This window comes from Notamacropus eugenii, chromosome 1, assembly GCF_028372415.1.
Source record: "Notamacropus eugenii isolate mMacEug1 chromosome 1, mMacEug1.pri_v2, whole genome shotgun sequence".
Lineage (NCBI taxonomy): Eukaryota > Metazoa > Chordata > Mammalia > Diprotodontia > Macropodidae > Notamacropus > Notamacropus eugenii.
In genome coordinates this window covers 721415699-721440349 of record NC_092872.1, presented here as the reverse complement: position 1 = coordinate 721440349, position 24651 = coordinate 721415699, and the positions used below count along the sequence as shown (strand labels likewise).

The window sequence follows — 24651 nt, the reverse complement described above, 5'->3', positions numbered from 1 at the left end:
AACAAAAACTTGGTGACTTAAATACTTGACCAAATCCTTTAGAATGTGAGCTCCCTGTGGGGAGGGGTACCTTGATTGGTAACCCCAAATCCTAACACAGACCCTGGCATGCAATCTGGTCTTGTTGAATTGACATGATGGAGTACCTGGACAAGAAGGACTGGAGTCATTTTCTCATTTTCTGCATTCCAAGATCTGACTATCAATTGTATTCAAGGAAGGGGACCAAATTTGAACTTGTTGGAGTCTATTCAGACTGAATTTGTTCAAAGGTGTAGGAACTGTCATACATATTACTCTAGGGGGAAATTTCATAATTTTCACAATCAGTTGCCAAATTCTCATAAAACTTGGATATTATAAACAAACTTGCAAGATCCCCCTCCCCAAACCTTTCTTGACCTGTTAACAACTTAATTACTCAGTAAAACACTTCACTACTTTAGAATTAGAAAACCTCTACTTTAAGCAACTTCTGTCCCAGGGCTGATAACATCTTGTAACCTAAAGCATTCGGTCAGGCCCCAAAAAACTCCCTAGAAAAGGAGAATCTCTGTCTTCTCTGCTTTTCCCAAAAGCTAAGTTATTACTTTATCTTTTAAAATATATTCAATTAAATACTTAGCAGTTTGTGAACATTGTAATCACATTCTCCAGCAGTTTAATTCATCATATCACAGCATCTGGATCAAAAGAGAAGCTGATTTCCTAAGAATACAAGGGCATCACACGCTAGGTATGATTTTTAAAGTTAATATTACTTATCAAATATTTCCCAAAGCTACAATAAAATTTTGAAGCATAACAAAAGTTACATTACAGATTTAAAACAAATTTCACTGTTTTGGCAAGAATACCTTAAAAAAAGACTTGGTGACACTAAAATGACATCAATTTCATTGAATATATTTTCCAAATTATCACCTTACATAGAAAGCATTTGTCCAGATACGATTTTAACACTCTAGATGGACTGTTGTCTTTTAACAAAATATTTATAAGAGAACATTTTGTTCCAGCAAAGAACAACCTGAGTACCCATCAACTGGAGAATGGCAAATGAAATCATAGCATATGAATTCAAAGGATTATTATGGAAGAATAATGACAAACATCAGGATTTCACTAGAAACAGCTGTATTTTTAGGGAATTCATCACAGTAAGTAATTTTGGATGTTTAATGAGGTCTCTTAAACTGCAAAATCTAATTAGATCTTGGGCAAGAGACTTAACCTTGTTAATTAGATCGCTAAGTTTTATCTCCAGCAAGATTTTTCCAATGTATACGTAAGTACGGCTAAAATCCAAGGAAAACATTTTAATATCACAGTAACAATTCTGTCTTCCAACCACTGCCTCCAAAGAGGCCAAAGTTGCTCAGTTTTATGAAAGCAATAACTCCAAAATATTCTTATAGGGAAAAGATGTGGGAGGGTGACATTCTATACAATCAGTCCAAACATGATCTGGAGCTAACTGAGGCTCAGATCCTAAATTTCTTACAGCAAAATTCAGACTCAAATTTAAGAAATCAGGGAAAACCATTAGACCCTAAAGATATGATCAAAATAGCATGGCTTATGGATAGGAACTGGAAGTGATGCACACATTTAGGGGATTAGATGTGGTAGACAGAGTGCCTGAAGAGCCACTGGCAGTGATTCTTAATATTGCACAGGAGGCAACAACTAAATACATTTCAAAGTAAAAGAGCAACAAAACAAAATGTCTGTCTGACGAGGCCTTGCAAATAGCTGAGGAAAGAAGGGGAAAGCAAAGGGGAGATTTCCCCAAATGAATTCATAATTTATGAGAATAGCAAGGAGAGATAAGGTTTTCTTAACTGGGCATTGCAAAGAAATAGAAGAAAACAACTGAATGGGAAAGACAAGAGACCTTTGCAAGAAAATTTGAGCTATCATGGGAGTATTTCCTGAATATATGGGCATGGGGACTTCTATGGACAAGGTCAGGCACTCACTTGCTTGGCACCTCCAGATTCTCTTGAAAACAACCTTGAAATAAGGACTCAGAACGAATTTTGGAGCAGTGAACCACATTACCTGTCTAGGACAGCTTGAAAGGTAAACAGGAAAGGTGTCTCACTACAGTGGGAGAGTGCAGTTAAGTGAGGAAGCCAGTGACAGGTTTCACCCTAGGATGCCATAACACATGTTAGGGAAGACATGAGAAACCTTGCGGTTGCTGAGATAAATTCAATCTCTTTTTTGGGCTTCATGCACTATATGAAATATACTATGTCTAGTGAGGTCTGTGCTACAGGGAGAAAACATTACTCATTAATTAGATCCATATATTTTATGTCCAGCAAGATTTCTTCAACGTACACATTGGAATACACAAAAAATCATCAGATGATCACCATCCTACCATTATTGCTTTTATAAGACTTCCTTGCATTGTGAATATTGTGCAGTCTACTGACCTGCCTCTTCCAGGAAAAGGCTGGTCCTCATTGAACACATTCATAAGTCTTTTCTCCACTAGCAATCCTTGATGTAAAGGAAGAGATGATCTCTGGTTGCAGACCTTTCCAGAGTCCAGACAGGGCTAGATCATAAGGTGAAACTTCTGATGTCTACAAGCTCTGTAGTGCTTGTAGAATGTCTTTCCACATTCATTATGGAAATACTTTCTATCCCATGTGAATTCTGATAGGAAATATCAGAATAACATCAATAATGACTTTAGCTTGAACACTTTTCATATTGATTGACAAATTACATGTCTTCTAGAATGGATTCTCTCATGTGAGAGAAAAGAATGTTTCTCCCATAGAAATAAACAAGTATTCAATTAGGACAAAGCTTTTTTCCCCCATCTCCTCATTCAGAAATCGGCCAGTGTAGGTGATTCAGTCAGTCTTTGAAGGGCAGGGCTGATGATCAGATGAAATCTTTGGCAAGACCTGGGAAAATTTAGATCTGACCAAAATGTAAAAGGATTTTATTATAGGTGAATTCTGGCCCATTGTGTTTTAGTGAAACAGTTCTGAGGGGAATTGGAACCCTCTGGTCCACACTGCACTAAGTAATGGTGATCAGGCTAGAAATAAGTCTCTTTGTCCAAAACTGAGTCAAGATTCAGGCCCCTCCCCCTCATCCCTCATTAGAATAAGCCCAAATCTCATAATACTCATTCTCATTAAAATTTAATTAATCAGCATTGATTTATGCCTATAGGTAACTCCCACTTAGCTAAGGGAATATAAGTTTTGAGAGGTCTCCATGATTCCTATTTGGTTGGTAAGAGATAGCTAAATGACCATTGTTTTATAAATTATAAACAAGCCATAATTAAATAATTACCTAGAAACGATGTCTCCTCAAATTTGCTTTCATCAGATTTGTATAATAAGGTGAGAATGTATATAAAAGCATCAATCATATTATATATCTATCCAGTGTGAATTCTATTATGTGCAGCAAGTAGGAAGTCTGGTTCTGAGAGCCTTTCCACACTGATCACATTCAGGGTTTCTTTCCAGTGTGGATACTCTGATGTGCAGCAAGACTGGAGCTAGAACTGAAAGCCTTTCCACATTGATTACATTCATAAGGTTTCTCTCCAGTGTGGATTCTCTGGTGTAAAGTAAGGTGGGAGTTTCGTCTGAAACCTTTTCCACACTGATTACATTGATAAGGTTTCACATCAGTGTGGATTCTCTGATGTAGACTAAGTTTGGTGCTCTCTCTGAAAGTCTTTCCACATTCATTACATTTATAAGGTTTCTCTCCAGTGTGGATTCTCTGATGTGCACCAAGTAGACAGTTTAGTCTGAAAGCCTTTCCACATTGATCACATTCATATGGTTTCTCTCCAGTGTGGATTCTCTGATGCACAGTAAGTTTGGACCTCCTATTGAAAGCCTTTCCACATTCATTGCATTCATGAGGTTTCTCTCCAGTGTGGATTCTCCGATGCACAGCAAGACTGGGGCTAGAACTGAAAACCTTTCCACATTGATTACACTCATATGATTTTTCCCCAGTGTGAATTTTCTGATGTGCAGCAAGTAGGGAGTTTAGTCTGAAAGCCTTTCCACATTGATTACATTTATGTGGCTTCTCACCATTGTGGATTCTCTGATGTACATCAAGACTGGAGCTAGAACGGAAAGCTTTTGCACACTCATTACATTCAAAAAGTTTCTTTCCAGTGTGGATACTCTGATGTACAGTAAGTTGGTAGTTTTCTCTGAAAGCCTTTCCACATTGATCACATTCATAGGGTTTTTTTCCAGTGTGGATTGTCTGATGTGCACGAAGCACAGAGTTTAGTCTGAAAGCCTTTCCACATTGATTACATTGATAAGGTTTCTCTCCAGTGTGGATTCTCTGATGTACAGTAAGTTGGTAGTTTTCTCTGAAAGCCTTTCCACATTGATTACATTCATATGGTTTCTCTCCAGTGTGGACTCTCTGATGTACAGTAAGTTGGTAGTTTTGTCTGAAAGCCTTTCCACATTGATTACATTGATAAGGTGTCTCTCCAGTGTGGATTCTCTGGTGTACAGCAAGATGGTACTTTCTTCTGAAAGCCTTTCCACATTGATTACATTCATATGGTTTCTCTCCAGTGTGGATTCTCTCATGCACAATAAGTTTGGACCTCCTACTGAAAGCTTTTCCACATTGATTACATTCATAAGGTTTCTTTCCAGCGTGGATACTCTGATGTGCACCAAGACTGGAGCTAGAACTGAAAGCCTTTCCACATTGATTACATTTATGTGGCTTCTCACCATTGTGGATTCTCTGATGTACATCAAGTAGATCTTTTAGTCTGAAAGCCTTTCCACATTGATCACATTCATAGGGTTTCTTTCCAGTGTGGATACTCTGATGTACAGCAAGATTTGAGCTGTCTCTGAAAGCCTTTCCACATTGATTACATTGATAAGGTTTCTCTCCAGTGTGGATTCTCTGATGCAGAATAAGTTTGGACCTCCTTCTGAAAGCCTTTCCACATTCATTGCATTCATGAGGTTTCTCTCCGGTGTGGATTCTCTGATGTACAGTAAGTTGGAAGTTTTGTCTGAAGGCCTTTCCACATTCATTGCATTCATGAGGTTTCTCTCCAGTGTGGATTCTCTGATGTAGGATAAGATGGCAGCTGTATCTGAAAGTCTTTCCACATTCATTGCATTCATGAGGTTTCTCTCCAGTGTGGATTCTCTGATGGGCTGCAAGACTGGAGCTAGATCTGTAAGTCTTTCCACAATGATTACACTCATACGGTTTTTCCCCAGTGTGAATTCTCTGATGTGCAGCAAGTAGGGAGTTTAGTCTGAAAGCCTTTCCACATTGATTACATTTATGTGGCTTCTCACCATTGTGGATTCTCTGATGTACATCAAGACTGGAGCTAGAACGGAAAGCTTTTGCACACTCACTACATTCAAAAAGTTTCTTTCTATTGTGGATTCTCTGATGTGAAACAAGTAGATAGTTTTGTCTGAAAGCCTTTCCACACTGATTACATTCATAAGCTCTCGCTGCAGTGTGGATTCTCTGATGTACAGCAAGATTTGAGCTGTCTCTGAAAGCCTTTCCACATTGATTACATTGATAAGGTTTCTCTCCAGTGTGGATTCTCTGATGTGCAGCAAGATTGGAGCCGCTTGTGAATGCCTTTCCACATTGATTACATTCATAAAGTTTCTCCATATGGGTTTCCTGATGTAGAGTAACATGGCCTTTAAATCTGAATGCATTTCCACAAGGATTACATTCATAAGGTTTCGCACCATTGTGGATTTTCTGATGTTGAGTAAGATTGGAGCTCTGTAGCAATGCCTTTCCATGTTTATCATATTTATAAAGTTCCTCTCTAGTCTCCATGCTCTGATGTACAGCAAGACTACAGGTGCAGCTCCCATCCTTTCCACACTGACTGCATTCAGGAGACTGCCTCTCACTATCAATCATGTGATGAATACGGAAGGAGGAGAGTTCACTAAAATGTACATCACATTCATGAAGATCATGTGGGTTCTCTCCAGTATGAATTTTTTGACAGTAAATCGGGGAGGACTGTTGACTCATGCTTTTCCCACAGTGATGACAACCATAAAGTTTATCTCCAGGGTGAACTTTCTGAAATGCAGCACAGATTTGGCTCCTAATGAAGTCACAGTGACCAGCACTCATGAGGTTTTCTTGCTGTGCTTCTTCCACAGAAATACTTAGCTTTTCAGTAGTCTCTCTCTTTCCAGGTCCAATCATTCCTTCTGCAAAAAAACAAATCGTGAAACATATTTACAGAGACACAGGTACACACACACACAATTATAAACACTTCCCTCCACTGGAAGAAAGTAAACTGATCTATATGACACTTCTTCAGGTAAAGATAAAAGTATTCCAAGTTAAATTGACACAATCAAAATGTTTGAAAATGCCACTACTTCAGATCTGCAGAATAACTTGACTTGGAAAGACCTTCACAGACAATCACATTGGATCCTCAGAAACACCTGTGAAACTGGCAGACCCAGCATTCATGCTACAACCTCAAGTCAGGCCATGAACTCTGAATGGCTGAGTTACCAGAAAAGTGTCCCTGCAGATATCATTAGATCACCCACCCTGCAATTGGGCATGTTCTGTCCACAGAACTTGATGGCCCTTTTCCATGGCACTTTTGTTCAAATTTTTTTTTTAAGAAAAAATGTTTTCTTTTTGCATGCTTGACTTTTTTCTCCCTCTCTTTGGGTCTTCCTATTACCTGAGACACAGAAATATTGAAATTAGGCCAAATCACGAGCGTACTTTAAACTCCAGGGAAAAGAAGAGTCAGTCAATGGAGGTGGCAAACTTAACTGTTTCCTTATTTTAAGAAACTGCCATGGCAACTGCCAACCTTGAGCAATCACAACTCTGATGAGTCAAGCCAGCAACACTGGACCAGAGACCCCACCAGAAAGAAGATTAGGACTCACTGAAGGCTCAGGCATAGGTAGTTTTATTACCAACAAAATATTGTTAATTAAAATATGTACTTTGAAAAAACAAAATAGTATTGTGCATGTCATAGAAAACAGTATTTATAAACATAAATTTCATATGCACTGAAAAACCAAAAATTAAAGTGACTGACTTGATTTCAATATATGCTTTACTGCAGAGCTCTGGAACTGATTCTGCAATATCTCTGAGGTGGACCTGGATTTGTTCTCATTCTTGTCTTGATTTTTAAGTTTTTTTCCCCTAATTCTACTCTCCTTAATCTATTTTTATATTCACTCCTTGAGTTCCCCTTTATTCCACGGTATCCCAATGAACTAGATGTCTTTACACTCCCAAACACTCTCCTTTCCCTGGATTAGTTAAGACCAAGGTTCCTGATCTGCTGTTTCTTCTCCACCATTTCCATGTTCCTCTGGCAGACTGACAGCTCCTTGACCTCAGGGACTGCCTTTTCCCTTCCTAAAACTTGGTGAGTTGCCTAGAAAACTGAAGGTGTTTAATCCATACTTGTTCACTGACAGGACCCATGGTTGATACCAGGCCCCAGCTTCTGCCTCAATCCCTACATTCTGTTCTCTGCCTTACTTGGAAAATGCAGACCTGTTTCTCACTCTTTCATTTTATCTCCTTTTTGTGTGAACTTTGTCTGCTTCTAAACCTGATGGGACCTGAGCAAGCCCAGAGAGAACACTGCAGAAACTCTTTTTAGGCTCCTGAAGCATCCCATACTAAGGGACACCTAGGAATTTCTAATTAGCACTTGGCCAAACTGAGAGTGGCTATCAGCTCAATGAATGTGGCCAACAATTCTCCAAGAAGGGGCCAAAGACTGGGCCTTAGAGATCAAGTGAGGGACACAAGTTGATAATTTAGGTAAAGCATATCCTTGGATTAATTCTAAATGAGGCAACAACCTTTGCTTGTACTCACATGCTACTGAATGGAAAGAGAAAATCATAAAACCTGCTGCCTCAGTCAACTACAATTTTAGGGTATTTAAATTCAGGGTGGACCTCATGGTGCCAAGGGTATCCTTTGAGTCCCTTTCGGTAGTTAAGTGGTGCAGTAGCTACTGATTAGGGAGACTGATGTTCAAATCCAGCCTCAGACACACTTACTAGCTTTGCAACCCTTCCCAAGTCACTTAGGGCTCTTGCCCTTGATTTCCTTGTCTATAAAATGAGCCTGAAACACAAATGGGAAATCACTCCAGCATCTTAGCCAAGAAAACCCCAAAAGAGGTCATAGTGAAACAGAAATGACTGGAAAGACTGAAAACCACAACCTGACTCCCTATCTCCTTCACCACAGCATCTTTCCCAATTCTTTTAATTCTTTCCCAAATGTCCCTGATTACCTGCTCCCACTGTCCACCCCACTAATCACCTTCTCAGTGAAGAAATGTGCTTTCTATTTTTTCTTTGAAAAAACTGGATGCTTATCAAGAGCTATCTTATCCTCCTCATTTTCCATCCATGAAGTGACTTTTTCTCTTTGACGTCACTGTCAGATGAAATGATCCCCCTGCTAGCTAAAGCAAACTCCTTTCCATGAATAAATCATCCCATTCCAGGACATCATCTTCCTCAGTATGATGCCCCTCCAGCATTCCTTTTAATCACTACTTTCCAGTCTCTCCCACACTAATGACTATTTCCCTACTGCCAGAAACCATTTCTTGCTAATGCTCAAAACATGATCACTTGATCCATTCAATCCAAGAGATATGTTTCCATGATCTTTCTTCTATTTCTTGGCTAAACAGCTGGAAGTGCCCACTTACAAGTGGAGTCACCAAAGCTCTTCTCTATTCTCAGCAGTCTAGCGCCCAGTTTCATTGTTCAACTGAAATTCCTCTCTCCACAATTACCAAGAACATCCACGTTGTGAAATCCACTGGTCACTTCTTCATCCTCATCTTTCTTTCCTTCTCTACAGCTTTTCACAATCAATCACCCTTCTTTTTTTCTCTCACTCTATTAGCGACACTAATATCATTGTTGTCCAAAACAAACTTATTCTCTTTCTTCCGGCCCTCCCATCTTCCTACTTTCCTAATGCTGTCCAAGGAATCCTCCCATTAGAGCACATTCATAAATGAGGTATCATGCCTTCTTCATGGAGTTTCACAAACACTTCTGTCTCACATAGTCAATCTGCTCCTATGTCCTCTGATTCCACCCAGATAACATTTCTCCCATAACACCCCCTTCTCTCCCAACACTTCTATTGTCTTGCTTCAGGTCCTGAACACCACACAACAGAGCTATTTCAAGAACCTGATACTTGTTCCAGGTGCTCCAAGTCTCCCTCCACTCCAGTCATTCCACCACTCCCTTACAAAGATCATCTTCCTAAAGTTCTTGACTGACCATATCACCATATCCTCAACAATCTCCTGGGGCTCCCTAGGAAAAGGATCAAATACAAAATCTCTTCTAAGGCTATTAATCACCTACCCTCTCTCTTTACATACCCCTCCCTTATTCTTCTAAATTTTCTTTCCCTTCACATCCCCACCAAACTTGCTATAATCCACTGGTATGAGCCTCACTTTTATTTTGTGAAGGGGACACTCTGCCTTCCAAATGTTTTGGCTTTCCAAGCCATGTCCAGACATGGAATGCCATCCCTGAAGCCCCAGCTAGGGCCCACCTTCCACAATAGGCTTTCCAGTTCTCCTTCACTGTAGTACATTTCCTCTCTCAATGAGATCCAATCTGTCTTGTCCATAATAGATTTCTACATGGTTGTTAGCATGTCATCTGCCCACCCAGTCTGAGAACACCACTAAAGCAAGGAATGTTCCTTGCATCTCTTTATGTTGATTAAGAGCGGGTATGGAACTTAGCAGCAACTTTCTAAGTCTTCACTGATGAGAACAATGCCTAAGAAAGAAACCATATTTAAAAGCCTAACCCCCTTTTGCACTTTCAGGGAAGTTCCATGCCCCCAAATTCTAAACAATGCATTTTTTTTAGGATCATAGATTTATCAGTAGGGGATAGCTTAATTGCACGGTGTCTAACTTCCTAATTTTACAGAAGAGTCAACTGAAAATCAGTGGGGTTCAGTGACTTGTGCACAGACTCACTGCTAAAAGTCTCTGAAAAAGAATCCCAATTCAGGTGTTCCTGCCCCCACATCTAACACTTGCTTTGCTACAATACCAAGAGACACAGCTCTCATGTGCCTGCTTTTTCCTCACTCACCTGGACAGCAGGTCCTCAGGCCTTCTTGTTCCAGCATCATTGGCACCTCCCTTTCCTCCAAATAAAAAACCAAATATTCTCTGGGAACTGGAAGCCCTGATAATGTGGAAAAAGGAATGAACATGGAGACATACTTAGAATTTAGTTCTCTTTCAGGAAAACAGAGTACATACAAAGCCACTCCATTTTGAGAATCGCTCCTTCATGTTCGCAAACCTCTGGCTTCTTCTTCCATTAATGGTTGTAATGCAAGTAACCAAAAAAGGATATGCCAGATCAGCATTGAGCTCCAGCAGATTAGAGCTTGATGGATCAGCTCTGGATCTGCCTCCTCCTCAACTCCTCACCCCATGAAACCTATAAAAACCTGGTTACTGTTCATTCAGTGAGTCATTGCTCTTCTGGTGAGATTCTCCTTTTGGGGAACTGAATGAACCTTAGGTACTCAAATTTTAACACTTGGCCAGTCTCTGATTCCTGCCATTGACAGGGGCATGCAATCAAGGAGGAAAAGATGGTGGCCAAAAGTGTTTAAACATGATTTCCATAGCATTCATTTTTAAGAACTTTGGGGAAAGGTGGGGGAGAAGATCATGGAGCCAATGGAGAATCAGAAAATTTGATCATGGTGCACCTTCCTCAAAGGAGGCACTCATTGCAGAATTTCATTATCTAGAAATTAGAGGTGACTGGTAGTGAAGTAGGGCAAGGTCTGGGAATAGACTGAGAAATGCCAAAGATTAAATCCCCCCTCAGACAGTTTTTAACTGTGTGTCTGGAAAAGACACTTAACCTGTGTTTGCTTCAGTTTTCTTAAATGCCATTTGGGGATAATAGTATCAGCTAATAACATTATATTGTAAAGAAAGGACATAACACAACAGTTGATGAACAGCAGGTGAATGGAAAGGATTATTTCCTTCTGTCCTTTCCCACCATCTGTACAACATAGTGGAGGCAAATGAAAGAAAGATTAAGGACAAATTTGTGACACTTGACACAATCAGAAACTGAGAGTTACAAAGTGATGCTTCTCAGAAAGAAGGATATCCTAAATACTTGGCCCATCCCAAAGAGGAAGAGGTTACAGAGAAAAGCAGGCTGAGCACTTCTCAGGTACTTGGCAGACAAAATTAATATCCAGGGAGAGGTTGGGTTAAATAATCCATAGGATTAGTTCTACATCTGAGATACTTCAACACTGACCTACCTCAGGCTACCTAGAATTGCCATGAGACAGCTGCAGTAGCAACAACAGAACATACATGTTATCTTCATACCATGTACTGACCTTCTAGAGGAAAACCAGGCAGCAGAAGGACCCTGTCTCTTGGATACTGGAGACCAGCACATTTCCCTTTCTAGTAATAGATAAATGCTCCAAAGTCAGCACACAAGATATTGCTTTTGGTAGCAGACTCAGAGTGGCCAGGGAAAATGTCCTTACCCAAGGAGAGTAGGTTGTGGGCATTCTCCAGCATGACTGCCTTGAAAAACTTCTTCTGAGGATGGTCTAAGAGGTCCCATTCCTCTGGGGTGAAGTCCACAGACACATCCTGAAATGTCACCAGCTCCTAAAGCATCAAGAGCCACAAGATTTAGACCTGAAAAAGACTCCAGAATTCAGGCAGTCTAACCTCACCAAGTGAGAAGAGGAAACTGAAGCACAAAAAGGGGACTGAACTAAAAGTCTTAACCTAGTTCAGTGAGAATCAACATTCAAAACCATAGTCATTCAGCTCAATGAAAACTTGAGAAAAGTATTTCATGTGTCTTTTTTCTGTGAGATAGAAACACCAAAGGAGGGGAGAAAAGTGAAATGTCTTCCTTATCAGAACTGATAAAAATAATATTTTATCAACAATATTCTGTCAGGTTTGTGAGAAGTTGGCAAGTAGAATATATTCTGGGGTGTCAGGCGGAGAATGTTTGCTATAGAAAAGAGAGGGAAGAGAAAGAAAAAAATCTGGTTAATTTCCTGAGAGCCTGGAATAAAGTCTTCTCTAGATAAAAGATGAAAAGGATTCATAAGATATACTAATTACAATCGAGACTGAAGTGAAGGAGATGAGACTTTCCAGCCAAGTGAAGGAGAATTCTCTGTTATTACAGTGTGTCTGGGGCTGCCCTTTTTATAATCCGTCATGGCTAAAACATCTTATGCCTTTTATTTATGATAGCTTTCATTTGTCAATAAGTTATTATTTCCTTATTAAAGTATTTAGTTTTATAGTTCTTCATTTTTGTTGTTCTTTGTGTTCACAGCAGACCAAAACTGCATCACTATGTAAGGGTTCAAGTACAATGTGTCTGACCATGGATGATCAGACTAATAGAGGCCAGAAGGCTCTACCATAGGTTGGGAACAAATAGTCCACAGGAACATTTGGGGTGGAGATGCCTCTCAATTTGCACATCTCACTATTCTTTTGAAATACTGCAATTCTGCTTTGCTAGCATAGCACAGCATGCATGTTCTTTGATGTTCATAACCTATGCTGGGTGGTCCTTTCACAGTCTCCCATGTCTCACCACTGATTTCAAAATTCTTCAGAAAGACCTTGGAAATATGGCCTTGTACTATGTCTTCTGACCACACTGAGTGCCTTCTTTGCATGTGTTCTCCATGAAACAGTCCTTTAGGGAAACATCCTTTTGGCATTTGAACAACATGGCCAGTCCATCAGAGTTGTGCTCCCTGTTGTAGAATGTGAAGGACTGGCAATCTAACTGGAGAAAGGATCTCAGAGTTCAGTACTATGGCAGGAGACCTTCAGATTCTCCCTAAGACAATTTAAATGGGATTCAAAGATGATTCACAATTTCTCCACTTGCTGCAGTCAGTGGATGGCTCCATGCTGAATGGTGGACAATCTGTATTTTCTTTTTCTACATTTTCTGAAATATTATTTCCCTCTACTACATGTTATGTTTTTAATATTTGTTGTTTTTAAAATTTTAGAGTTCCAAATTCTGTCTCTCTTTCCCTCTATTCCTTCCCCCCCTAATTTAGATAATAAGCAATAAGATATAAGTTATACATATGCAATCATGTAAAACATTTCTGTATTAGTAATTTTGTACAAAAAGACTTGGAAAAAATAGAAAAAGAATGTAAGAAAAAAGGTGAAAAAATAGCATGCTCCAGTCTGTATGGCAAACAGTATCAGTCCTTTCTCTGGAGACAGACTTTGCCATTAGTCCTTTGGGCATTTTCTTGGATCACTGTATTGCTGAGAAGAGCTAAGTCACTCACAGTTCTTCACTGAACCACACACACTGCTGTTACTGTATACAATGTTCTCCTCGTTCTGTTCACTTCATGTTGCATCAGTTCAAGTAAGTCTTTCTAGGTTTTTCTGAAATCATCCTCCTGGTCATTTCTTATAGCATAATACTATCCCATTACAATCACATACTAGAGATTGTTTAGCCATTCTCAAACTGATGGGCATCTCTTCACTTTCCCACTCCTAAGCAATGCAAAAAAGAGCTACTGAAAATATTTTTGTACAAACAGGTCCTTTCCTCATTATTTTGATGGCTTTGGGCTATAAACATAACAGTGGTATGGTATTTATTGGATCAAAGATTATGCACACTTTCTTAATTCTTTAGGCACAGTTCCAAACTGCTCTCCACAATAGTTGGACCAATTCATAACTCCATCAACAGAACATTAGGGTCCCAGTTTTTCTACATCTCTTCAACCTCCATCATTTTCCATGTTTATCATATTAGCTGATCTGGTAAGTATGAGTTGGTGCCTCAGAGTTGTTTTAACATAGCACGTGTCTAATACAAGTTTAGAAGGTTTTTTTCATGAGCATAGATAGGTTTCATTGAATATTCCCAAAACTGCCTGTTCATATCCTTTAATTATTTATCAGTTGGAGAATGAAGTATATTTTTACAAATTAGAATCAGTTCTCTATTATTCATGAAATGAAGCCTTTATCAGAGATACTTACTGAAAAAAATTCCCCAATTCTCTCCTTTCCTTATAATTTTCATAGTATTGACTTCCTTTGTGCTAAAATTTTTTAATTTTATTTGGATTTAATTTAATTAAATTTTCTGTGAATTATGGATTGTACAGTTGCATTATTCTCTAGAACTTGTTTGGTCATAAATTCTTCCCTTATCCATGCACCCATGGAATTTTTGCAAAAAGTAACTGTGGACTAGGGCAGGAAGATATTACAAACGTGTAAAAAGGCAGAAACTATCAATATAGCCTTTCATTCTGTAATAAAATAAGAATGGAAATTGCCTCAAAGACAACAAAAGTGTCAAACCAAATGGAGACTTAACAACAATATTTATACATTGAATTCTATAGTAATGAAATGATGGGGACAACTGAGGGCGGTGTGGATAGAATGTTGGAACTGGAGTCAGGAAAAAGAGTTCAAATTCAGCTTCAGTCTCTTACTAGCTACGTGATCCTGGCCAGGGCTTTTCATTCTGTTTGGCTCAGTTCCCTCATCGGAAATATGAATTGGAGAAGTAAAAACCACTCCAACATCACTGCGAAGAAAACCGCAAATGGGGTCACAAGGACTGGGACACAGCTGAATAACATCAATAATAACAACAAAACTGTGGAGGTCACGTTTCACAGCAGAAGAAAATAACAAAATTCATTTGGAAAAAATAAAAGAACTACAATAATATCATGGGGGATGATGGAAACAAGTAAGAATAGGGGAGGAAGAGACATCGAACTATAGTAAACAGCACTGGTCATCAACACTGTGTAGTACTGGGGGAGAGAGGGAGTGAGAGAGAGAGAGAGAGAGAGAGAGAGAGAGAGAGAGAGAGAGAGAGAGAGAGGGAGGGAGAAATGAATGGAACAGATTAAACAAGGGAGACTCAGAATCATTAGAACTCAGTAACTCCGTGTTTGGTAAAGTGGACAAAAGCCTGATTAAGGAAAAAATCCATATTTGGCTAAAAAAAAACCACTGCTGAGAAAAGCAGAAAGCTGTCAGGAAGGAAATTAGGAATAGACCCGCACCTCATACAATACTCTACAATACATTCCAAATGGATGTTTTATTACTGTTCAGTTGCTTCAGTCTTATCTCACCCTCCATGGCCACATTTGACGTTTTCTTGGTACAGACCTGATACACTAAAAGGGTAAAATACAAATTGAAAGAATCCACCAATCATCTCCTAAAAGAGATCTAAAATTTAAACTGCCAGGAATATTAAACTCCAGTGCTCCCAGTTCAAGGAAAAAAAGAGTACAATCAGCCAGAAAGAAGTAATTCATATGTCAGGGAACTACAGTCAAGCTAACTCACAGGTGAGGAACTTATACATTAAAAATAATCGGAAGGTGTGGAATAGAATATTCACCAAGACAAAGGAACTAGGATGGTGACAGAGAATCATATACCCAGAAAAACTGAATATAATCCTTCAGGGGAAAAAAATGTTCATTCAATAAATAGAGGACATTCAAGCATTCCTAATGAAAAGACCAGACCTCAATAAAACTTGGGTCTTGAAATACAAGACCCAAGAGAAACATCAAAAGGTAACAGAGCAAACAAAAGAGATTCAATAAGGTTAAAATGTTTTTATTCCTACATTGGAAGATGATGCCTGTAACTCTGAAGACCTTTAGGACGATTAGGGCAATTAAGAGCATTAGAGTATTTGAAATTTTACTAAACTATATTTGGAATTACACTATAAAAGGGGTACAAAAATAGGGATGCCTTTGATCCAGGAATAACAATATGAAGCTGCTATCCACAAAAGGTTTTTTTCAAAAGATACAAAAGGACCTACTCAGACTCTTTCTGTGGGGGCAAAGTACGGGAGATTGAGGAGATGCCCACTGATTGCCTTTACAAGTTGTAGTATATGACTGCAGTGGAATACTACTGTGTTACAGAACATGACAAGCAGGATTTCAGAAAAACCTAGAAATGCTGAAATGAACTCATGCAGAAGGAACTTAGCAGAAAGTAATAGCAATGTTGTATGATGAATAGCAGTGAACAACTTAGCTCTTCTCAGCTATATAATAACCTAAGACAATCTGAAAGGATTCATGATGAAAAATGCTCTCCCTCCTCCATAGAAAGAATTGATTCAGAATATAGACCTAAGCACACTAGTTTTCACTTGCTTTCTTTTCAGCACAATTTTTTTCCCATGAACTAATATGAAAATGCTTTACATGACTGCATATGTAGAACCTATTTCTGATTACTTACCACATGGAGGAGGGGTAAGAAGAAGGAAGCAGGTAGAGAACTGTGACCTCAGAATTTTGGAATAAAAATGTTTTTACATGTAATTGAGGGAAAAGGAAGTATTGTTTTAAAAAAGACTAATAGCCAGTGGCAGCTGGGTGACACAGTAGACAGAGTACCAGACCTAGAGACAGGAGGATCTGAATTCAAATTTAGCCTCAGACACTTACTAGCAATGTGACCCTGGGCAAGTCACTTCCCCCTGTTTTCTCAGTTCCTCCTATGTAAAATGTGCTGGAGAAAAAAATGGAGAAACACTCCAGTATCTCTGCCAAGAAAACTCCAATGTGTCAAAAAGATTTAGACAAGACTCAAACAACTGAAAAACAACCAATAGCCATTCCCCAATAGATAAATGGTTAAAGGATCTGAACAAAATGTTATCAGTAACAACTGCCAAGAATTCCTACCCATATGAAAAAATGTCCCAAAATACTAAGAAAAGTAAACCATACCACAGAGAACTGATCTCACACTCGACAAAACTGACAATAGCACCAGTCAATGATGCAAGCGTTGTGAGAAGGTGGGCACACAAATATATTGTGGATGGAGCTATGGAAGTGGAGAAGATCATGCAGATCTGAGTTCAAATGCTATCTCAGACAATGACATATGTGACCCCGGTTGATAACTCATTGAATCTGTTGGCCTCAGTTTCCTGTGAAAAAAAGGTAAGAGCAACTACACTATAGGGTTGTTGTGAAGATGGTCAAAAGTAGATTTGGGGGAGAAAGGAAGACACTCCACTGGGTCTTTGCCTTTGAGCCCTACGCCTCTTTGATAAGAACTGAGTGTCTCCTTTAGGACCTCCTTTTTTCCCAGTATAAAAGAAAACTCCCAGAATTTTAAATAGTTCCCCAAACTCAGTCCCTTCTTATATCCTCTCTGACAAAAGAAGTACCAGGCCTTTCATAAATGCAAATAAAGTAATAGCTAAAGAAGGTATTCTTTTCTTTGCCCTGGTCCACACAGCTTGGGGAAGGGCCTTTGATCATGGGAATGTGACCCAAAAGACAACTTAACCGGTCTACTTGACTCTGCCAGATTTTCCAGAAACACAGGACCAGAGCATGCAGGAGGCCAGGAACACCTCAGCCCCTCCTCATGGTATTTACTCCTGTCACCCCTCACTGGCCCCTCAGTATATCCTTCATGATGCCCAGCTACAAGACAGTGTGCACCAGACAGATGAACCATTTGTGCACATCAGACCATGGGGAGTAAGCAGAGCATCCTGTCCTCCAGGTCTGCCAGGGAGAGCTTGGCCAAAGAGGCAAAGGGGGTGGAGGGTGGGGCAGTTCTAGGGACACATGGGTAGGGGTGGTAGCCATGCACACAGGAGCAAAGACAAGATCCCTACAGAACAGAGAGGAAGGAGTGAAGAGGTCTTAGGAAGGGAACAATTGGGGGTGAGGGATAGTTAGTGATTTTGATGCCAGTATGCCATGGATTAATTCAAAAGACACAGAACAGGATGGTGGTGTTAGTACGGTTTTCAATTTCCTGCCTATTTTTGTAAAGGAACAATCCACAGGGAGGGGACTGCCAGCCTTACAGACAATCATCTTTGTCTACAGAAATGTCCTCTGTGGGGGTCAAGTCTGTAGAGAGAGTGCACTCACCTGGGGTGGGGGTCTGCAGCTGCCAAGAGCCATTCCTTCTGGCTCCACACTCTCAGCTTGGGCCAGGCTTTGGTCTTCTACAGACAGCTGGGGAGAGAGAAGGATCCTGAAGCCTAGAAGTAGGGTCAGGTAGGACAAAGATAGTCCCACCTTGTCCTACTACTATTCTTTCCCCTTCCTTTCCCCCATTCTTATTCAGATAACAAGGGGCAGAAGGTACTTGGGATCCCACGTGGAACAAGAGCAGTCAGAGCCTCAAAGGCTCTGGCATCAGAGATTTCCCTCTGACTGGGTCCAGGACATGAGCACAAAAGAGCAGTCCAGCTCCTGACCTTTCCCCCACCCCCACCTAGACACTGAACAATCCTCTCAAATATCCTGTATTTGTGGCCCCCACCCAGAGCAACCCTTCTTAGTGGGTTACCCTGGAATCATCCCAGGCCCCTTCTCCTTCACCTCAGGATCACCACAGGCAGCCTGCCACCCCTCAAGCCCATCCCAAATCTTCCCACTGTCCTTTCTTTTTCTCTATAAAAGTCAATTTTAACCCAACCAAAGGGGCAGATTAAAAAACAATTTCACCCTCTAGTACTGGCAACACAATCAGCCTTGTGTCTGAATGAAAAATGGCCTGAGGGGCCCAGTTCTTGGAGGCAGATCCAGGCCTTCACGCGGGCGTTTCAGGGTCACTCAAGCCTTCCCCTTTTATTTCACTCAAGGCAGGATTCCTGGGTCCCTGACGGTGAGGTGTGAATTCTGTGAGAAGGTGACAGAGTCTTAAATCCGGGGGTTGAGGGGGCAGCCCCAGACTCTAAAGAAGTGGTCGGGAGTCGGCAAAAGAGAAGCTTGTCCAGGGACCAGGCTGGGGGGAGAGGACTGGTCCAGGGGGACCTGGAGCTAGACTCAGCACAGGGTCAGAGGGGGAGGATGAGACCCAATGCAGGTCTGTGAGGGGCTGGCTCACACCTACCTGGCACCTGCACCCACAGAGATGGCCTCCACAAGGCAGAGATCTCGGGTCCAAGAGAAGACACCGTGATCCGGGATCTGAGGAAAGAAGGCTGAGGGAAGCTCCAGTCCTAGGGTGGAAGGCAGAGAAATCTGAGCACAAGTTCCGGTTTTCAGCCAGCCCACTCTGGGAGGCTCCTCCCAGCCTCTGACGCCCCCTTTTCTCCAATCCCAACCAGGGTCTGGCACTCAGGACCCTTTCTCCCTCTCCTCCCCAAGTCCTGCCCTCCATCACCTGGGCAGCCGTGTCCACTGGGATGACCCCTCTTCCACCCTAGCCTCTCCCCAGGCCTCCAAACTCCACCCCAGAGCTCCTGTTCCACCTGGACCACCCCCCACCAGGCTGGTCATCTCTGAGGGCTCCTCCTCCCCCATCACCCTCCCACGTGTTTCTTATTGGAGGAAAGATTCAGGACTTTAGGAGCTGGGAGGGGGAGAACCAGGCAGAGGCGAGCTGGAGATTTCCAGGGAGCAAGGGATTCCCCGGCTACGGAGCTTAGTTTGAGGGTGGGGGTTGTTTACAAAATGCAGGCAGTCTGATGAGCACATTCTCCTAGTCTGAATTAGAATGGGGTTCATTTCAAGTCAGATCCCAGCAGGATAATTGGGATGTCCGACCAGCTCAGGACAGATCCACCCTTAAGGTGAAGTAGACTTAAAATTCAGCATTTAAGGTGCTGACCTGAACTATTTTCCCATTTGCTTTTCTGCCTCCTTTCACAGATGAGGAAATCAAAGCCAAGAGCCCTAAGTCACTTGCCCAGGGTTCCAAAGCTAGTAAGGGTCCGAGGCTGGGTTTGAACTTGAGTTTTCCTGACCAGTACTCTATCCCGTGCACCACCTGGCTACCCCAAGGGAGTCAGTTAGCTTAATGTCAAAGGATACCCTTGCCACTGTGAGGTCCACTCTGAAAATACATACCCTAAGTTTGTAGTGTACCCAGGCAGCCTAGTTTTATTATTTTCTCTCTTTCCATTCAGCAGCATCTAAGTACTAGTAAAGACTGTTGCCTCACTTAGAATTGTTTGAAATGTATGCTTTACATAACTCATCTACCTGTGTCCCTTCTTTGATCTCCAAGGCTCAACTTTGGCCCCTTCTTGGAGAATTGTTATGCAGATGTGTTGAATTTGACAGCCACTCTCAGTTTGTTGAAGTGGGAAGTAGAAATTTCCTGGTGTCCCATAGGATAAGATGCTTCAGGAGCCTTAAAAGAAGTCTCTGCAATCTTCAATATGGACCTGGTCTGGTCCCATCAGGGTGAGAACCAGACAAAGTTCACTCAAATAGGAGAAAAGGTGAAAGAGAGTAAAAGGGCTGACAGGGCTGAGGCCAGAACCTGCATTTGCCAAATAAGACAAAGACCAGGATACAGGAATTGAGGTCGAATCTGGGGCCTAGTGTCAGGAACAGGCCTGTTAGTCAGTTAACATGGATTAAGCACCTCCAATTTTCTAGGCACCTCACCCCGTTTTAGGAAAGGAAAAGGTGCAGTCCCTGCTGTCAAGGAGCTGCCAGTCTGTCATAGAAACATGGAAATGGTGGAGAAGAAGCAAGAGATCAGGAACCTTGGTCTTAGGTGATCCAGGGAAAGGAGAGTGTTTGGGAGTGGAAAGGCATCTAGTCCAATGGGATACAATGCAACAAAGGAGAATTCAAGGAGTGAAATTAATAATAGTATAAGGAGGGTAGAATTAGGGGAAGAAGATTCAAATCAGGACAAGAATGAGAAAAACTCCAGGCACACCTCAGAGATTTCAGAATCAGTTGCAGAGCTTGGCAGTAAAGCAAATATTCCAATCCAATGAGTCACCTGTACTTTTGTTTCTTCAGTACATATAAAAGTTATGTTTATAAATACTGGTGTCTGTTACACGCATAATACTATTTTGCTTTTTAAGAGTGCATATTTTAATTTGGAAATATTTTATTGGCAAAAAAAGCTGACTATACCTGAGCCTTCAGTGGGGCCCAAACTTCTTTCTGGTGGTGTCTCTGATCCAGTGCTGCTGGCTGCTGATTCACCAGCGTTGTGATTGCTCAGTTGCCATGGCAGTTTCTTCAAGTAAGACAACAGAGGTTACCATATTGATATTGGCTGACTCTTCTTTTCCCTAAAACCCCACTGTAGGCTTATACATTGGCCTAATTTCAGTATTTTTGTGTCTCAGAGAATAGGAAGACACAAAGGGAGAGAGAAAACAGTCAAGGATACAAAAAAAAAAACCCAAAACATTGTTTCTTAAAAAAAGGTAGAACAAAAGTAAGTGCCATGGAGAAGGGCCCTCTAGTGCCATGGACAGAACATGCCCACTTGCAGGGTTGGTGGTCTAGTCTCAGCTGCAGGGATACTTTTCAGGTCACTGAGCCGTTCTGAGCTCATGGCCTGACTTTATGTTGTAGTAAGAACGTTGAATCTGCCGTTTTCCCAGGTGTTCCTGAGGATCCAGTATGATTGTCTGTGAAGCTCTTTGTAAGTCAAGTTACCCTACAAATTTGAGCTAATGGCATTTTCACACAATTATGATTGTGTCTTTGTAGACTTTTATGTGCACCTGGGGAAGGATCATGTAGATGAGTTTATTTTCTTGCGATGCAGGGAAAGGTTTATAATTATATGTGTGTGTACATGTGTCTGTGTATACATATTTTACTATCTGTTTTTTTTTGCAGAAGGAAAGATTAGACCTAAAAGGAAAGACACTACTGAAAAGCTAAGGATTTCTGTGAAGGAAACATACCAAAAAAACCTCAGGAGTGATAGTTCCTGTGCCTTCACTGGGAGACAAATCTGTGCTATAAATGAGGGAATCTGCACAGGAGAGAAACCTCATGGTTGTCATCATTATGGGAAAACCATGAGTCAACAGCCAGCCCTGACTGACTGTCAAAAAATTCATACTGTAGAGAAACCACGAGTCTCAAGAATGTGCTGTATCTTTCAGTGAACACTCATCCCCCCTTTTTCATCACGGTATTGACAGTGAGAGGAAACCTCATAAATGTAATCAGTGTGGAAAGGCTGGGAGTTTGCAGCTGACGTCTTGCTGTACATCAGAGCATGGAGACCAGAGAGCAAACTTATGAATATGAGAAATTTGGAAAGGCATTCCCATAGAGCTCTAATCTTACTCAACATCAGAGAATCCACAATGGTGAGAAACCTTATGAATATAATGACTGTGGAAATGCATTCAGATTAAAATGCCATCTTACTGTACACCAGATAACCCACACTGGGGAGAAACCTTTTGAATGTAATCAATGTGGAAAAGCTTTCAAAGAGACATCCAGTCTTGCTGCACATCAGAGAATCCACACTGGAGAGAAACATTATGAATTGAATCAGTGCAGAAAGGCTTTCAACACTTACATGCTCTTAGATAAGTGGGAGTTACCTAGAGGCATAAATCAATTCTGATTTGTTAAAAATTAATGAGAATGGGTATTATAATGAGATCTGGACTTTTTCCAGTGAGGGACTGGGGTGGGGGGCCATGAATCTTGACTCATTTTTGGACAAAGAGACTTATTTCTATCCAGATCACTCTTACGTAGGGCAGTCTAGACCAGAGGAGTCCACTACCCCTCAGACCTGTTTAACTAAAACACAATGGGCCAGAATTCACCTAGAATGAAATCTCTTTAAATTTTGGTCAGATCTAAATTTTCACAGTTGTACAAGTCTTGCCCAAGATTTCATCCGATCATCAACCCTGCCCTTCAAAGACTGGATAAATCACTTACAGTGTCCAGTCTCTGAATGAGGAAATGGGGAAGAAGCTTAGTCCTAATTCAAAAATTGTTTATTTATACGGGAGAAATATTCATTCCTCTCACATCAGAGAATCTATTGTAGAGGACATATCTCATTAATGTAATAATGAAAAGTGTTCAAGCTAATGTTGTCTTTTGTTTCCTATCAGAATTCATATTAGATAACAACCATATTCCCCAAATAAATGTGCAACGGCATTCAGATGGACTCTGGAGCATATTACACACATTATGGTCCAGCCCTGTCTGGAGTCAGGGAAGGTCTGCAGTCAGAGATCATCTCTTCCTTTACATCAAGGATTCCTAGTGGAGAAAAGACTTAGGAATGTGCTTAATGAGGACCTGCCCTTTCCTGGAAGAGGCAGGTCATGAGACAGCATAATATTCACACTAGAAGGAAGCTTTGTAAAAGCCACAATTGTGGGAAGGTTGTCACCTGAATGTCATAAATTTTTATTTGTGTGCTCCAAACGTACATTGGAGAAATCTTCCTACAGATAAAACTTATGGATCTAATGAATGAGCTATGGTCTCTCCTTGTAACACACACCTCACTAGACATTGTATATTTCATATAATGCATGAAACCCTAAAAAGGGATTCAATGTATCTCAGAAACCCCAAGGTTTCTCAAGACTTCCCTAAAATATGCCATGGCCCCCTAGGGGGAAGCCTGCCACTGGCTTCTTCACTTTACTCTCCCACTGTAGTGAGACACCATTCCTGCTCACCCTTGAAGCTGTCCTAGGCTGGCAATCTGGTTCACTCCTCTACAAGTGATTCTAAGTCATTATTGCAAGGTCGTTTTCAAGGGAATCTGGAAGAGCCTAGACGAGTGAGTGCCTCATCTTACCGTCTTGGCTCCAGTAGTGCTTATGCCCACGTTTTCAAGCAATACTCCCTTGATAGGTCAAATTTTCTTGAAAAGGTCTTTTGTCTTTCCCATTCACTTGTTTTCTTCTATTCCTTTGCAATGCCCATTTAAGAAAACCTCAGGTCTCCTTGTTATTCCCACAAACTATGAATTCATATGGGGAAATCTCCCCTTTTATTTTCCCTTTCCTTCTTTCCTTAGCTATTTGTAAGGCCTCATCAAACAGGAATTTTTCTTTGTTGATCTTTTGCTTAGGAATATATTTAGTTGTTGCCTCCTGTGCAATGTTAGGAACCTCTGGTAATGGCTCCTCAGCCACTCTGTCTCCCAGATCTAGTCCCCTCAGTCTATGCATCACTGTCATTTCCTATCCATAAGCCATGCTATTTTATCATATCTTTAGGGTCTAATGGTTTTCCCTGTTTTCTTCCATTTGAGTCTGAATTTTGCAGTTAGAACCCCAGGACTTGGGCCTCAGTCAGCTGCTGATTCACATTTTGACTCATTGTATGGAATGCCTCCCCACTCTGCCTTTGCCCTAGAACATTTTTTTGCAGTTTTATGCTTTCATGTAACATATGCCTCTTTGGAGTCAGTGGTGGGAAGATAGAATTGTTGCTGTGGTAGTGAATGGTTTTCCTTGGATTGGAACAGTACTTAAGTATATGTTGGGAAAATCTTGCTGGAGATAAAAGTTAGGGATCTAATTAACAAGATTAAGTCTCTTGCTCAAGACCTCATTAGATTTCCCAGTGTAAGAGACCTCATTAAACATCCACATTTACTCACTCTGATTAAATCCCTAAAAATACAGCTTTTCCCCTTGAAATCCTGATGTTTCTCATTATTCTTCAATAATATTCCTTTGAATTAATACACTGTAATTT

At 40.9% G+C, this 24651-nt stretch overlaps 1 protein-coding gene across 1 annotated transcript; it reads right to left on the bottom strand.

Annotated features, from left to right (window-relative positions):
* Positions 1–644: 644 nt before the first annotated feature.
* Positions 645–19183, bottom strand: LOC140521528 (uncharacterized). Its single transcript, XM_072636640.1, is given in 6 exon segments — positions 645–3516; positions 3519–6254; positions 10206–10301; positions 11653–11779; positions 18106–18192; positions 19076–19183. Coding segments are annotated over 5 exon segments (3090 nt in total). The 5' UTR covers positions 18139–18192; positions 19076–19183; the 3' UTR covers positions 645–3418.
* Between the last annotated feature and the right edge of the window lie 5468 nt (positions 19184–24651).